This window comes from Camelina sativa, chromosome 12, assembly GCF_000633955.1.
Source record: "Camelina sativa cultivar DH55 chromosome 12, Cs, whole genome shotgun sequence".
NCBI classification, from domain to species: domain Eukaryota; kingdom Viridiplantae; phylum Streptophyta; class Magnoliopsida; order Brassicales; family Brassicaceae; genus Camelina; species Camelina sativa.
The window spans coordinates 6,748,051-6,763,995 of record NC_025696.1 but is presented as its reverse complement, the minus strand read 5'-3'; the positions used below and the strand labels follow the sequence as shown (position 1 = coordinate 6,763,995).

At 36.7% G+C, this 15,945-nt stretch overlaps 2 protein-coding genes across 2 annotated transcripts in view; one reads left to right on the top strand and one right to left on the bottom strand.

Annotated features, from left to right (window-relative positions):
* Window positions 1-6,612, bottom strand: part of LOC104730549 (protein TSS) — a gene marked incomplete in the record, with an annotated part of 9,819 nt that extends 3,207 nt beyond the window's left edge. Inside the window, 23 exon segments of the mRNA XM_010449731.1 lie at window positions 1-79; window positions 175-253; window positions 486-598; window positions 671-802; window positions 977-1,160; window positions 1,244-1,377; window positions 1,485-1,589; window positions 1,810-1,911; window positions 2,002-2,094; window positions 2,179-2,487; window positions 2,615-2,716; window positions 2,796-2,858; window positions 2,997-3,477; window positions 3,663-3,820; window positions 3,899-4,423; window positions 4,514-4,555; window positions 4,645-4,776; window positions 4,873-4,937; window positions 5,023-5,337; window positions 5,444-5,516; window positions 5,729-5,821; window positions 5,968-6,029; window positions 6,204-6,612. Coding sequence (XP_010448033.1) covers window positions 1-79; window positions 175-253; window positions 486-598; window positions 671-802; window positions 977-1,160; window positions 1,244-1,377; window positions 1,485-1,589; window positions 1,810-1,911; window positions 2,002-2,094; window positions 2,179-2,487; window positions 2,615-2,716; window positions 2,796-2,858; window positions 2,997-3,477; window positions 3,663-3,820; window positions 3,899-4,423; window positions 4,514-4,555; window positions 4,645-4,776; window positions 4,873-4,937; window positions 5,023-5,337; window positions 5,444-5,516; window positions 5,729-5,821; window positions 5,968-6,029; window positions 6,204-6,273 — 3,511 coding nt within the window.
* Window positions 8,137-8,893, top strand: LOC109128085. Its single transcript, XM_019233853.1, has one exon. The coding sequence runs from the start codon at window positions 8,438-8,440 to the stop codon at window positions 8,684-8,686; it is 249 nt and encodes an 82-aa protein (XP_019089398.1). The 5' UTR covers window positions 8,137-8,437; the 3' UTR covers window positions 8,687-8,893.

Genomic DNA, 15,945 nt, shown 5'->3' with positions numbered 1-15,945 from the left:
GAGCCGGACTCAGAATTTCATCATCTTTCTGATTTTCTTCGGAGACAGGTCCTGGACTTTGTCCTGGTTTTCCTTTGACCTGAATGAACATTTAAAACAAAATATCTGTCACGCCTAAATAATGCGAGCATTAAACTAAAAACATGAATAAAGTCAGAGGAAAACAAATATAACCTTTGGGCGAGCTTTCCTTTGAGCGTCTCTCGCTTTAATACCAGAATCCGGGGTTATGTAATCCAACAGGTCTGATACACTGTTATTGGGAAGAAAGCTCACGGGTTATATCACTCAGGACAAGATTTACGCAAGATAGAAATTTGTACTAGTGGTCTAGACAGGTCTGCATTTTAAATTTCATTTATGGTAGTCAGTTCTATTTATATCTTTTGGCACCCATGTGCATTTCGAAAACAGTGCTATATAATGAAACGCAGGAGTATATAAAAAAAAATATGTAAAACTGTAAAAGACAAATGTTTCGATACCTGAGATGGCCTTTGCTTGAAATAGAGGCGTCTGGCTTTGGAGTACCATTTCGTGCAGCTTCTTGCTGTTCCAGAGCTTTAGACTCGAAATATTCAAGCCACGCAGCCGCATCCTAACACAGTTGTAGAGCATTAGAAACACTTTTTAACTGAAAACTACCTGTAAATCGTATCTAACTAAGCACCTGTGTCCGAAGATCCTCAGGGCCTAGTTTTGCTTGTAGAATCTGTAGAGTGGTCTGCTCGTGTTGGACGCTCAAGGAGTATGCGTCCATCAGAGAGAGAGCAATAGCAATTGCATGGTAGCTTGCAGCAGTCTGAAAAGAAACATCAGAAGCAAATTCATGTTTTAGCACATCATTTAGCTTCCACGATAAAATTTACTTATTAAGACCAAGCCTTCATGGCATGGGAATTCGCTGTCTTTAGACATTGACAGGTCGTGGAGTTAAAAGCATTTACCAAACATGTCCTTTCTTAAGAAAACCAACCTGGATATGATCAGCTCCAAGTAGCCTCTGGTTACATTTTAACGCTTCATGAAGGTATCTTAAAGCCACATGGGCATTCTTCATACCTTCTTCCATCATTGCTACGTTTATATAAGTGGCAGCCGTATTTGGATGTGATGGTCCACATGTTAGATGCAAAAGATACAATGCACGGTTGACATACCTACAACAAGGATAGCATATTAGCAAGCAAATCGTAACAATTAAATTTGTAGTCTTTGGCTTTGGGAAATAGAGAGAGCATACTTCAAGGCTAACTCTGTATGCTGAAGACGATAATAGAAGACGGCCAAGTCGCCGTAGCTTTTCATTGTGTCTGGGTGATCAAGTCCAAGCTCCCTTTCATTTATGTCGAGTGCTTTCTGCTGATAAATGGTAGCCTGAGAAATTAAAACTGGTTAGTGCTGCAGAAATATTTTTCTGCTAAGGAAGTAGGTTAATTAAACGATGCCTTGAAGATGGTCCAAATTTCTGTCAAAGAGGATACCTGATTAAAATCCCCAGTATGGTACAGCACAACAGCGAGAAGACTATATGCTCCAGCGGTCATTCTATGGTAGGGGCCGCACACTGCTACAAGCTTCGCTAACGCCTATCGAGTTCATCCCAAAATATCAGCTTAGTTAGACCGTTTGAACAAAAATTAATAAATCCGTGTGAAACGAAAGTGTCAGAACCAAATTATGTATTAAGCTGAAGGGTTGATTTGTTGAGTGCTAAATATATAAGGAGAAATATATTTAGACTATATATAGAAAGCCTCCGCTACATGGTTAGTATATAAATGAGAGTGAGAAAGATATCAATTATACCTTGGTGCCATAATTGACAGCATCCTCCAGTTTGCCTTTATCTAAAGAGGTTTTGGATGATTCCAACAAAGTGCGTCCATCAGCAGATGAACATGCTACGTGCTGCACACAAGAGCAGTGCTTTTAAGTAACTGAACCAATTCACTTTTTCATTATAGCTGATTACTACAGTAAGATAGTTATGCATGGTACCTTATACACAGGAACCATACTGATTATATCAAACTTCTTAAAAGGAAATGACGTGTCCATCTCATAGTCTTTAGGAACAAGCTCCAGTCCAACCTGAAACGATAAGTGAAGTAACATATGAGAATATCAGGTTAGATTGTCATCACTGAAAAACAAATCAGATTGACAGTCGCAGACCTTGTGTGACAATCCTCTAAGAATGGCAAATTTTCTCAGTTCCTGGCAGCCTTCATGCTTCCAATCCCACCCATACCTCTTGGAAATGAAAGTTTCCACCCAGGTCCACTTTATCTTTTCGTCATATATACTCTCAGTGTCAGACGGTGTTCCCAATAAGACATTTAAACATGTTGCTATGGAGGTGGCCACATCAGCGGTGTTTTCAACAGCTGCTACAACAGACTGCAGTATATGCTTGTATGCCCGAACAACCATTTCATGAATACAGAGGGATTGCACATGAGGGAGCTTATCAGCCAACTCGACCTAAAATGAGAGGAGAAAAGAGTGATTCCTAAAAGAAATGGGGCACTTTGCTTTTCTATACATAAGCACATTCTACCATCTATTCTGACAAGAGCGGGTACCAAAGACTATGAGATGAAATGGTTACCACTCTCCCTAAGGAATGCATTTGCAAGCCTCTGGTATGCATAAAGTCTGTTAGAGTTCTCCCATCGACGGGTGAGAGTTCAAGAGATCCAAAGTCTGCCACCTGCAACATATCAAGTTCAAGTTTATGAGAAATTAAGAATTATCCCTAAATAAGACAATAAAGATCCAAAAAAACTGACCAATTTTGGAAGAGCAGTATCAGCGTAGTATTTGCGGGCCATCTCAATCAGCTCTTTTGGTGACTGCAGGGCAGTTTCATGGAGAGGAAGAACACAAGGTAAGATTCATAAAAACAAACTAGGCTAAAGAGATACCAGAGATGAGTCATCACTTACTAAGCCTCAAATATTACATTTTATCAGCAGGAGAAACAGACAAACCTTGAGATGAAAACCAGTTTCTGATTCTTTAAGGCGCTGATATGCAGTTTCTGTCACTAGTTCTTTCCAAACCTTTTCCAATTCCTCATTTTGTCTCTCGAGTTCCTTTTGATCCTCAGTTTCTGATTTATTGTCAGTGTCCTCTTTGCCCTGTTCAGTCTTGTTAGCTTTCACATCGATCTTCCTTTTTATCTCCTTAAGCAGTGCACCTTGCTTCCCAAGACCCTTAATAGCTGGTTCAGGCTTGGCATCTTCAGTTTTCTTAGACTCACTTTTACTTGAAGCTTGATTTTGCAGATGTTGCACCCAACAAGCTCCTAATTCCCACCTTATAGGCTTACTATTTCTTGAGGGTTCAATCTCCAATTTCTTCAGACTATCCTCAAATACTTTCCTCACAAGCGATTTAGCAACACGTGTTTGTTCCAAGTCTGCATTTGGTGTTCTCGGCGTTGACGACTTGTGCAATAGAGTTCTCAAGCTGTAAAATGATATCCAGAAAAAGCTCTCTGAATACCTCTATTTCAAAATCCACATATTATATGCCAAAATGTCACAAATTTTTAGATCATGCCAAGCCATATGTTCAGCAACACAGACGTGAGTAAATGGACATGCCTTTTTGCTTGAAACTTGTAGACAAACCACTAAGACCAAATATTTTACCTATTTACATTCAGAGCATTTGCACCTCCTTCGGATTGGTCTTCAATGTCAATATCCTGTAGGATGTGTCCACCATTCAAGTTAAATTCCAGAGCAACCTTTACAATGGCTGTACAGCCACAGTGTCTTACAACCACCACCCCCAAGGTAGACGTATCCTATATGATCAAAGTAAATCTCAGTAACAAATCCAACAAGAGCAAGCTAAGAAAAGCAGCTCAAGCTAAAAAAATTACATGAACTGTCGCACTCTCATCAGCAGTGATCCCTTTCAGTAAATTTCTTTGAGCAAGTTCTTCCTGAGAGATCTCTAGAACCTGGGTCCCATCACTCTTTCGGTCAAGCTTGGCACTTGCATCAGGATCATCTCTAGCCACCCTTATAATTAAATCACCTATTCTTTCTTCATGGAAAGCCAATGCACCAGGATCCTTTGGTAAGCGTTGATTACTCTCTAGTACATTTTTTATAGTTTCCACTGCTTTGAAAACTGAAACGTCGACAAATAGACTGTGGAGTAGAAAGGCCTTCCTATCTCGAACCTGTCTCTCTTCAGGTGTTTTACAGGGCATTGCTGCCAAAATCGCAAATTCCTTTGCCCACTTCCTTTGCTCATGCTTACCAGACCGGCCCACCCCACCACCATCCCCTCCCCAAGTCTCATCTTCCACTGGAAGTGACGGAAAAGTAGATGGGCTATCTGCAACAACCGGAGGAACTACCCAAGTGTTTGCTCGAAAACCATAAGGAAGGTTGCCAAACTGAAAAATGATTTAACAATAATTATATCTTGAAGTTACCTATGATCAACTATAGATACCAGTGAAACCACATAAAATATATTCACGTACCTTATTGTGCTCAATAAAAGCTTTCATAAGAGCATCATAAGCCTACAGCCACAATCACATAACACCACAATCAATCAGAAGGCAGAAAACCATAAAGGTAAAACTTTTGATGAATATATCTTCAAACTTACCGCATCAAAAGGCCGGCTTATCTGTTGCAGCAGCTCAACCAAGGAGTGACACAGAAGTTGCTGTTTCCCAGCTGGATAAAAACCTGTTCTTGTTGCATTAACAGTGAACGGCTTCCCACTTGAAACTTTAATCTGTATTTGACAAACAATGGTTGTAGCAAAATTACTTAAAAGTCACACTTCCCAAATTCCTACTCTTATAGCTTCAAAAGAGAAAGAGCCACTTACATCGATTTGAAACAAATCATCTAATCCTTTATCATCTTTAGATGGACGAACAGACCTTCTGATATCTGAAAAGATAAGAATCCGGAATCATTAAGCGAGAGATCAAAACTCAGAACAATTCGACTAATAGATGAGTAAAACAAAACTCACATTGAATCGGAGGAGTAAGGTAAGAGAAGGAGAAAAACTCGTAAAACTGCCCGAGACGAGTTGGTGGGCACATGTTGATTTCACCCTTATCGGCGCTTTCCGCCGTCTGAGACTTAGGGCTGAGACCAGAACCTGAAATAACTGCATCCTTATCGGCATGAGAATCTCCCTCAGTCGAGTTCGACTCTTTCTTTTCAGAGTCCTTGGGAGGTGTACGAATCACCGGCGGTTTCGACGGACCGAATGCGGTGGTGCAAGCGACGATGTCCAAGAGCCGCCGTATGTGTGCGGTGGCTTGCTCCTCCGTGTAGTCCTCTGCGAATTCAAAAAAAAATAAGAAGGGTTCAGGATCACCTGCGGCTAACCCTAGCTAGTAAAATACAATAGAAGAAATATAGGCCGTTAGATCAAAGAAGATTACCTTCGACGATGGTGAGGTGGCAGGGCTTAAGTGATACGATGTCAACGGAGTCCTTGAGTCTAGTGCCACGCACCTGCAGCAGAAAACAATCAGTCTCGGCGGCAAATGTCAGATTTTATAACCGACACTATTTGGGCCTAGGGCCCATTAGTACACATATACGTTACGTTTTATTATTTTATTTTTTTTCTTGTGAATTCAACAAGTTAACTTGTGAGAAAGATACTGTATGAAAAAAGGCCATTTCATTAATGTTGTTTGATTGATGAAGTGAAGGAGAGAAACCTGGTGAGAGAGAGAAAAGTTGGTGAAGTGGCAGGTCTGAACATGGACCGCTAAGAGCTTCCTTACATCTAAGATTCTGTCTGTGGAGATACCCTATCACCAAAAACATCATCATCATCATCAACAACTTGAGAGAGAGAGAGAGAGATAGCGAGAGAGAATCATATCCCATTCAATTGGCTTAAGTTAAAAAACAATTTCTCAATCAATGTTTTTATTAATTGTGTTTAAGCTCAAACCTTGAGTGTCACTTGGGATTCGTCTGGTGTTTCCACACTTATCTCAATGACAGTGGGCAAAACTGCACAACCACACAAATTTTATATATTTTTATCAAAACAATACCAAACACAAATAAAAGAGCTAAGAAAGCAAAACTTGACTTGTCATTCTGCGTGGAGTAACCAAAATGAATTCTAGCATAAGCAAAAAAAATGTTTGAATGGTATTATTAGTTGTATGTAATATTGAGAACCTTTCTCTTCTTTCTTCTTCTTCTCTCCTTTACTCTTGTGTGGCTTAGTTTTCCCAGCTTTAGGAGCCATTACCAATTCACATAAAACTTGTAATCCTGAATTTGATCAAGAAAACTCAAAACTAAGCCTTACACCCTAAAGTAGAGTGTATTTTGAATAAGTAGAGATATGAAGGGTGAGAAAGAGAGCAAGAAGAAGATAGAAGAAGAAGAGAGAAGGGCTGTTGGATATGTGTGTGTATATATAAAAATGAGAGACTTGTGGTGGTGTGGTGACAATGAGGAAGTAAAAGGGAATAAGAGACGAGAGGGGTCAAATAGTGATTGAGAAAATAGAGAAACAAAAGAGATTTTTAGAGAGAGAAACGAGAGGATAGGATAAGGTGCGAGGCTATTCTCTTCTCTTCTCTCTACCTCCTTAAGAGTGTTGGTTTTGAGGCTAAGTAAAATTGAGGCCTCTCATTTCTTTGTTTGCATCTTTAACACCTCATCACCAACTTCATCTTTTCTTTTATCTCTTTCTATCTATTTTTTTATTTCCTATTTTATAGATATTTCCCCCCTTATTTTCATCAATTTATGAGACTTCACCAATGACTTGACATATTTCATTATCAATTTATTTGCGTTTATTTTCCAACCCTTTGATTTTTGAATCATAAACTCGAGAGACATGCCGGGCTCAAAGATTATATTGATCCTTGTGTAAAAATGTTACTAATTTTTTGGCTCTTTTGGCCACAAATTTGTTAAATCATTAAATTTTAAAAATAAAACTTTAAACAAAAAATTTCAGAAAGTACATTTGTGTAGTTTTTCTTTTAATATCGGTTTAAAATTTAATATGTCTAGACTCAAATATGCATGGTAGTTACGTCTAGCTACAAAAATTGAATTTTGTATTTCATTTCTAAAGTCGATTTCAAGAGATGATCATAATTGGTTGACAAGCATATTATCGGATTCATTTATGTGCGCTGCAACATACTACCAAACTTTCTAGTATATGCCTTTGTAACATTGTTGGTAGCATTCATTGACAATGTTCATCGTATAAACACTTAACAATTTTTATTTACTTTAGTATTTTTCGTTTACATATTTTTCAACGTAAATAATGTATCGCTGAATTTTTCTATACCGTACATCGTATTATATATTGTCTTCTCCTATCGATTTCTAAATTACTACCTGACATATTGCTTTGATGTCAATATTGTGTTAGGAATTGTCCAAAAGTTCATATCCCCAACTAAAATATCTAGCAGATTTTGAATCCTTACAATTGTTCTCCTAACACTGAGGGTATCAGATTTGTTAAGACCGGACACATGCCGTCCTGTGACTTTGCGGATATGTTTCTAATCCACAAAAAGCCTTTGCATATCGAAGCAGAAAACCATGATTACAAGAAGATTTACCTCGTGAGTGAGTCTTCCCTAGATGCTGGTCGAGTCTTTTGTCTTATTCTCTTGTTTTGTAGATCTTTTTTTTCATTGGAATGAAGCCTAAAATTGGTAATAGACATGAGCCATATTAGCTAGTTAAAGCTATGTGTGATCAAAAAAGACTTATTGACAGCGAGTAGTAGACATGGGCTCAGAATGTTTTCTTTTCTTAACAAACCTGAAATGGGGCTTTGAAGTTTGAAGCACCGGGCTCTTATAAATAAATGCTTTGAGTCATACAAAACTCTTATTAGTAGGCCACGTTTTGTTACCTTTGTGGAATTAGCTTATTCCTTTATTAGCACTTCTGATCAAAGCTGGCAGACACATGAGGTGGAGTCGTCAATTTTGGACAAAGAAGAGACCATGTCCAAATTGCCTTGTAGCTTCCCCTCTCCATGGGCACAGGCCATTCTTCATTCCCCAATTTTTAAATCACACAACTTCCTAAAATAATATTTTTATTCTATAGTTTTTTTTTTTTTTTGACAATCAATTTTTATTCTATAGTTTCAAATCGTTTTCTTTCTATTTTTTTTTTCTTCCATTTGCACGTTTTGTCCTTGAAATGGCTATTTCTTTGATTTTTTTGACCCTTTCTATATCAAATTGGTCAAGACTGCAACACTAGCTCAACCCCATCATCCACTAGGCTGGGCTGCGTATATATCTAATAACCCAACTAATAAGACTTTTTTCATTTAATAGAACAAATTTCTCTTCCTAACTCTATCTATATAATCATCACACATCCAATAGAATTAAGCAAAACACAAAACTAAAAAGATGGGTGAGATGATTAAAGCCAGACGCATACTACTCTTCTCCATCTTATTGCTCTTCTTCTTCTCTCAGACCTTTCTTTTGTGTTCAGCTGATGAGCATGGCTCAAGGAACCTCGCAGTGGTGATGAAGAAACGGGTGAAATACAGAGGACCTCGCAACACAACAAGCCCCTCGGCTTCAGCTATGATGTTGCCAAGTTCCTTCTATATTGGTGCTGCTTCTTCTTGCCTGCTCGCTCTTCTTTTGTAAGCTCCGTTGTAGTGATCGTGATTTTACTGTTTCACAATGACTTATGTAAAAAAAAAGTTATTCCATATGATTGATTTTGTATGTAAAAAAATCAAATAGTCAAAAACTCTGTTTTGTATTTATTTGCTCTGTTTCAAGATTGTGAAAGATAAAGAATTGTATTACAAATTTACGACTTTCAAACATGGACGGCATTGACAATGAATATTTTCTCTGTTCCATTTAAATTCTTTAATATTGTTTGTCATATCTACTCTGTTTCAAGAAACTGTGAGAGGTTACTTAGAAGATATAAAGTCACATAGATCTTGAATCATGCAAACAAGTAGTAACAGAACGAAGCTTCATGATTGTATAACCATCTTAAAGAGGATCAGATGTGCAAAAGGTTTTCTCTGTGTATCATTATTAAATGATCGTGATTACATATATAGTAGCTATTGAACGATAAGCTAAAATCTAGGAGTATACATTAGAGGTTACAACAACAAACTAAACTTGGGGAGACTGTTAACGAATATTCCCCCAATACCTTTGTCGTATGTAAACAAGGAGTAATCACCCAAAGCCTGTTCAAACCCATAAGACAACAATGCAGAAGTCAGCTTAGCAAACCAACATCTAGGAGCCTGCTTTAGTCCATAGAGCGACTTCTTCAATCGACAGACCTTGTTTTTATCTTGTAACTGATACCCAGGAGGTAAGCGCATATATACCTCTTCTTCTAAATCCCCATGGAGAAAGGCATTGTGCACATCCATCTGATGCACCACCCAACCATACTTTGAAGCTGTGTCAAGGAATAAACGTACTGTGCCCATCTTAGCAACAGGAGAAAACGTTTCTCCGTAGTCTTCCCCTTGGATTTGTTTATTTCCCATAGCAACTAACCTTGCTTTAAATCGTTCAATTGAACCATTAGACTTAAATTTAACCTTAAACACCCATTGACTCCCAATCGCATGCTTACCTGAAGGAAGATCGACAATGTCGAATGTATTGTTTTCCTCCAATGCCCCATATTCTGATCCGACTGCATCACGCCACCGTTGATCAGTCATTGCCTGTTTAAACGATCTTGGTTCGACAGTCGAGATAACAGCTGCGACATATGCGACATGTTCCTCCGAAAAACGATGAACATCATCATAAAGATGAATCGGATAGACACAGTTACACGATTCACGGGAGCTTGAAGCAACCGGAGCGACGACATAGTCCCTCAGTCTCACGGATGTTGTCCTCTGTCGCTGACCTTTGCCCAATCGTGGTTCAGCAATTGCAGGTTCGATTTCTGTGGGAGACGATATTGACGAAGTGTCGGAACGACGTAGTTCTGGTTGAGATGGACCCGTATTGGGCCTGGTTTCTTCGTTAACCAAACGGGCCGAATCAGGTGGTGGATCCATAACAATTTGTGGCCGTGTAGCTTGAGGCAAAACTCGTGGGACAGCTACACTATCTTCGTCGGGAATAATCCCTTCTGAAATTGGAGCCCACAAAACTTGACCGGATTCTTCATCATCGAGCAAAGGCCACGGCGTTGCCGGAGCATATGGGAACTTCAATTCACTGAAGACGACGTCTCTTGAAACAAAGAATTCTTCTGTTTCAAGATCATAAACTCGCCATCCCTTCTTACCCTGTGGATACCCAACAAACACACAACGTCGACTCCTTGACGCAAATTTATCTCCACCGCGCGTTTGTTGATGAGCATAGCAGAGGCTTCCAAAAACTCGGATATGATCATAAGACGGCGCCTTCTGAAACAATTTTTCATACGGTGTTTGATTATTCAGAACAGAGCTTGGTGTCCGATTAATTAAGTATCCAGCAGTCAAGACACACTCCCCCCCAAAAACGAATTGGAAGATTGGACTGAAACCTCAAAGCTCTAGCCACATTAAGAATGTGTCTGTGCTTTCTCTCGACTCTACCGTTTTGTTGTGGTGTTCCCACACAAGACGTCTCATGAACTATGCCATTTTTCTGAAAGTAGGTAGAAAGAGCCATGAACTCTGTCCCATTGTCACTCGTTACACTACAGGAAATGTGGGTATTAATAGCGGCTGTTAAACGCTATGAGTTCACAATTATAGCGTTTCCTAAAACGCTCTAAGATCGCCCGTTATAGTAGGTCGGACACTTTTAATAGCGGATTGTTGGTGTGCTATAACTAACTATACAACGATAGCATTGTCTGCTGTGCAATTGTTAATATTTATAATAACGTTATACAAATATTATTAAAAATCATTAATTTGATTTTACCTATAGCAAAAATAGCAAATGTTTCGTGTTATTAATTTGTTTTTAAATTATTCAAAAAAATTTTATTAAAAAGAATTACAAATTATTTGTTATTTAAAATAAAAATTTTATTTTGAATATTTGTTAAAAACAATTAAAATTAATACAAAATATATAAATATTTAAGTGTTTAGAAAACTATAACAAATTTCATTGTTTACAAAAAAACACAAACACCTATCAATCTACCACTAACATGCCTTCACAATCATCCCTAACATAAACACTATCATCATCACAAGCTTCATCATCCAAATCATCGACTTCTTGGACAGGAAAAGGTGACTTCTTGGACTGCTATAGCCCACAATCTCTTTTAGACTTGTCTCTCTTTGTCCTTCACAACTCACGACAGCTCTTCATCGTTCTTTGCTCTTTTGCTCTGTTCTTCTTAAGCTTTCAGCTTTCCTCTTTTCTGCATATAAACAATCTCCAAGAGTCAATACACATACATACATAAACACACAAAGGTTAATACTTTATTGTAATTCCAAGCAAATATCATAGAACTTAATCAGTAAAGAGAAAGACTAACCGAAATTGTCTTCTAGCATAAAACAGAACAATGATTAAAGATTCAAAAGTATCCAAGTGAATCGTGACAAGAATCAGCTGCTCAATAACTAGGCATGAAAATAAATTTATATCACTGAAATAACAATGATTCCAGAAGAAGCCTATTATTTAACTCTTGCAGAATACACTGGTCAAATTGAGTTACATGGTGATAAGAGAAATTTTTTGATATTACCTCCATAAAGTCTTTGTTTTCAGGGTCATTAAACCCCCTCAATGGACCATCATCAACGGTGAAACCATTCAAACAGAAAGTAATAGTGTGCATAACCATCTGAGGCCGGTCTTGCTGTTGTTGCTGAGGTGTAGAGGAAACGGTTTCACCAGACAACAATCGTGCAGCACCACTGAAGCTCCTAGAAGCTGATCTTGATGATTCAACAGGTATGTCTTTAGCTGACTACCTCGCTTGGTCAAATAGTTCATCAACATCTTTTGGTTTCTTAGGATCTTGTACCATCATCCCACTATAACATAAACACACAATCCAAAAAATTCATTAATAGCTACACAAATTTATACCGTCTCAAGATAAAACAAGAATTTCAAGAACGATCTCAGATATACACAAGACATGGTCATCCCTACATTATCAAAAATGCAACACAAAACCCTAATAGAGTACATATATAAACTTATAAACACTACCTGCAACAAGAGAATGAAAAGCATATGCGTACTAGACAGAAGAAGCAAGCACGAATCAGAGCTCTATATAAAAACAAAGTAATATGATAAATAATATCACAACTAACATAACATAATATCACAACTCAACATCAATCAGAGCATCAACAAACACAGCAACGTGCAAAAGGGATGACAAAACAGCGAGCAACGGCGATTTCAACCCTGAATTTTGAGCTAGAACCTTAGAATCAGATCTATGGAAATAAGAAGGTGAAAAGTCTCACGTGTGGCTCAATGGGTTCCCCGTTGATGTTTCAACGAAACTCGATCTGTTCCCGCCAACGTTGGTCACGGCGAATCCATCGTGATATGAGGCTTTAGATCGCTTGGTTTTTGGTTCTGGGTAGGGTTTCGAAGAATTTCGAAGAAGAAGAAGAAGAAGAAGAAGAAGAAGATGATGAAAGAGATGATAAAGACAAGGGGAAGAAGTTTTAACCAAACGAAAAAAAAAGAAGAGGAAGATTTTAGCCGTTAGATTTAACTCATCAACGGTGGAGGATAAGCCAAAGTCCAATCCGGGTCTCTATGGATTAGCCAATAAGAGGTTTTCTCCTTTATTTTGTTTTTTTATTTAGTTTTATAATTTTTTGTTTAGTTTTGATGTATGAGTATTAAAGGTTTAGACTTTATAATATAGGGTTTGGAATTTAAGTTTTAGGAATTGAGAATTTTAGGTTTGAATATATATGATAATTGAATTGATAATTTAGAGATTAATATATAAGTAACAAGATATATATATATTAAAAAGATTGAAAATGTATTAAAATATATATATGTTACACATAACTGATTTTTATAATTAATTTGTATATTTGTAATATTATATTTATTCATATTTTATGTTATTATTATTACAAAATAATTTTTAATACATTTTATTTTGTTAATTTATAAATAATGAATTTTGTTTCAAGATTGAACTCTAAACCCTAAACTCTATACCCTAAACCCTATACCCTAAACCCTAAACCATTAAGGATATATGGTTCAATCTTGAAACACATTTCACTATTTTCAATTAACAAAATAAATTTAATGCAATAAAAAACATTAAAACTTTTCACTTAAATTATGTTTAGAAATTATGAACCTATGAGACATTAGTATATTAGTATATTTTTTGATTACATGTTACATTAGTTAATTGTATAATCCATAGTTACTTGTATATATGTTTGACCCAAAAAAAAAAAAGTTACTTGTATATATATTTTAATTTTGTGTTATGTATTATATATATGTCTATATATTTTTAAAATTTTGTGTTCGATGGTTTTATTTGTATTTCATTAATTTAATTAATAAAATATGTTTAAGATTGAACCTAATTTAATTAATACGTAGTTTGTTTTTAAATTGTCAAAGTATTCATTGAAATTATAGAATAATTCATGCTTTAGTTGTCCAATTTAGAAATATTAACTACACGGTTAATTCCACATATTAATTTGTCGTATTTGAGGTTTTTCTTGGTTAGCAATTTAAAGGTAGTTGTATGTACTTCTAAATGTACAGTCTAATGAAATTAAAACCATAAAAATAAACATTGTCGAAACATATTCCAGGGAGTAGTCATTGAATCAAAGTATTTTTTTTTTCCTTTTTATTTGGTCTTGAATCAAATATTTAAAGCTTAACATTTTAAAGTAAACAAAATATCCAAAGGGAGTAGTCAAGTCATTAAATCAAGTATCCAAAGCTTAAATTTCTAAAGTAAAGCCACAAGTTTTTCCTTTCAGTATTGGTTTTTGAACCTGCACATAGACACAGTAGAAAATAACAGTCATTAAAATTGATGCACATAAAGAGATTATGCAGATGAGGATTTGACACTTACTTCTCGTGTAGTTCCTTAATAAGTGTTTCTTGTTCTTTGCTAAAGGAACTCACTCTCTTTCTGGTGATTCTGTTTCAAAATCAATAGATAAAAGCCGTTATCACAGATCCATCGGATGAGAACAGGGCTAGTTAATGCTAATGACAAATATTATAAGAAAAGCATCCAGTCAAAATATTATACAAAGAGCTTAAATCCAGAGACATAAATTGTTAGAAAAACTAGAGATCGGAACGTATAACCTGTAGCAAGGATCCCATAGTCTATACTCGACTTCTTGTCCAGCAGTTAACAATCACAAGACCTCAATCTAAATCTGGAACTGGAACTCTCAATTCCAAGAGTCAGCAGACAGCAACTTTCACAAATTTTAGAAACTAAAACAGATATCATAGTCGCTGCCATCTCATTGCCTCAACAAATTTATTTTGCCAAATCAACAAATTTTGGAATCATTGACTAATCAAAAACAAGAATGAATAGAGTAACCACAAAATCCAGAAAATTCCCAATCATCAAAGCTAGACTCACTGACACTGTTTAAGCCATGCCTTACATTATCAGTTTTCCTCCATCAAGAATATAACAAAGCTTCATATAATCTGTCGAGTAATTTTCTCAACAGGAAAAGAAGAATAATCACCGAGATTTGTTGAATGTATTGAGCCTTGAGTCTGTGAAATGAGAATTGTTGAATGTATCACCCTGTTTCACAATGAGAAACCAAAATCAGAGATTCAAAGAAGAAACATGAGCAACAAGATACAAGTCAATTTCTATAGATATTGTACTCATGAAATATATCATCTTACAACTCCACACAGAATCTAAAAGGCATGTCATCACTTCTAATCAACAAGAGTTCTTACAATAGCAAGTCTAATAAGTGATAAGCAAATAATCAAGTCTGAAAATCAAAAGCAAATTGGACCTGAAACCGTGCGACGACCCGACGGAGAGAGATCGAGCTACTACTTTGCAAAATATGATTGAGAAGAAGGGAAGCCGCCATTGTCGAGTTCAGAAGAGATTGTAAACTGAGAGGGATCGAGAGTGAAAGATTTGACAAACAAATTGGGATCGAGTTTCGAATCGAGTTTCAGAACGGGTTTCAGATCAAGTTTCAGCGAGACAGAAGAGAGAAGAAGCAGAGGAAGAAGAAGAAGGCTTCGAAAGGAGAACCATCGTCTCTTTGTCACCGGTATCAGCAACGAGAATCAAAAGCTCTCGATCTCTTCCACGATTGGCCATCACAGTCGCCGGCTTCTCGTCTCCTATCGCCGAGCAACTCAAGTCGGAGAAGAAGAAGAAAGGAGAGTGAAAGAAGAGAGAAGAGGTGGCTGTTTAACGAGAAATTCAACCTAATCGATCTATTTCTCTTTTAATTCTTTTTTTTCCTCTAAGACGGATTGAGATGGAAAGAGAGTGAAAGAAGAGACAAATAAATTAGGATCGAATGTAAGGTTTCCAATCGAGTTTCAGAGAGAAAGAAGAGAGAAGAGATGGCCAAAGTGTTTCACCAGTAATAATTAATGTAACCCTAATCGATATATTCCTCTTGTAATTTTTTTTCTATTTTTTTTTTGTGTAGTAACTTATAAATTTTTTGGAGGCAACGAAAATTTCACTTTCCCGGTTACCTCTAAGATAACGTTTTCATTATCATTTATGCTATTGTAGAACTAAAAACTAGGCACCACTACAAAATGTTTTCGCGGTAATCCTATAATAGCGTTTGTCTTTTTAGAAACGCTATGCAAATTTTCTCAAAACTCAACTATAGCAAAACTATTAAAAACGCTATATTCTAATGCTATTAATACCCTTATTTCCTGTAGTG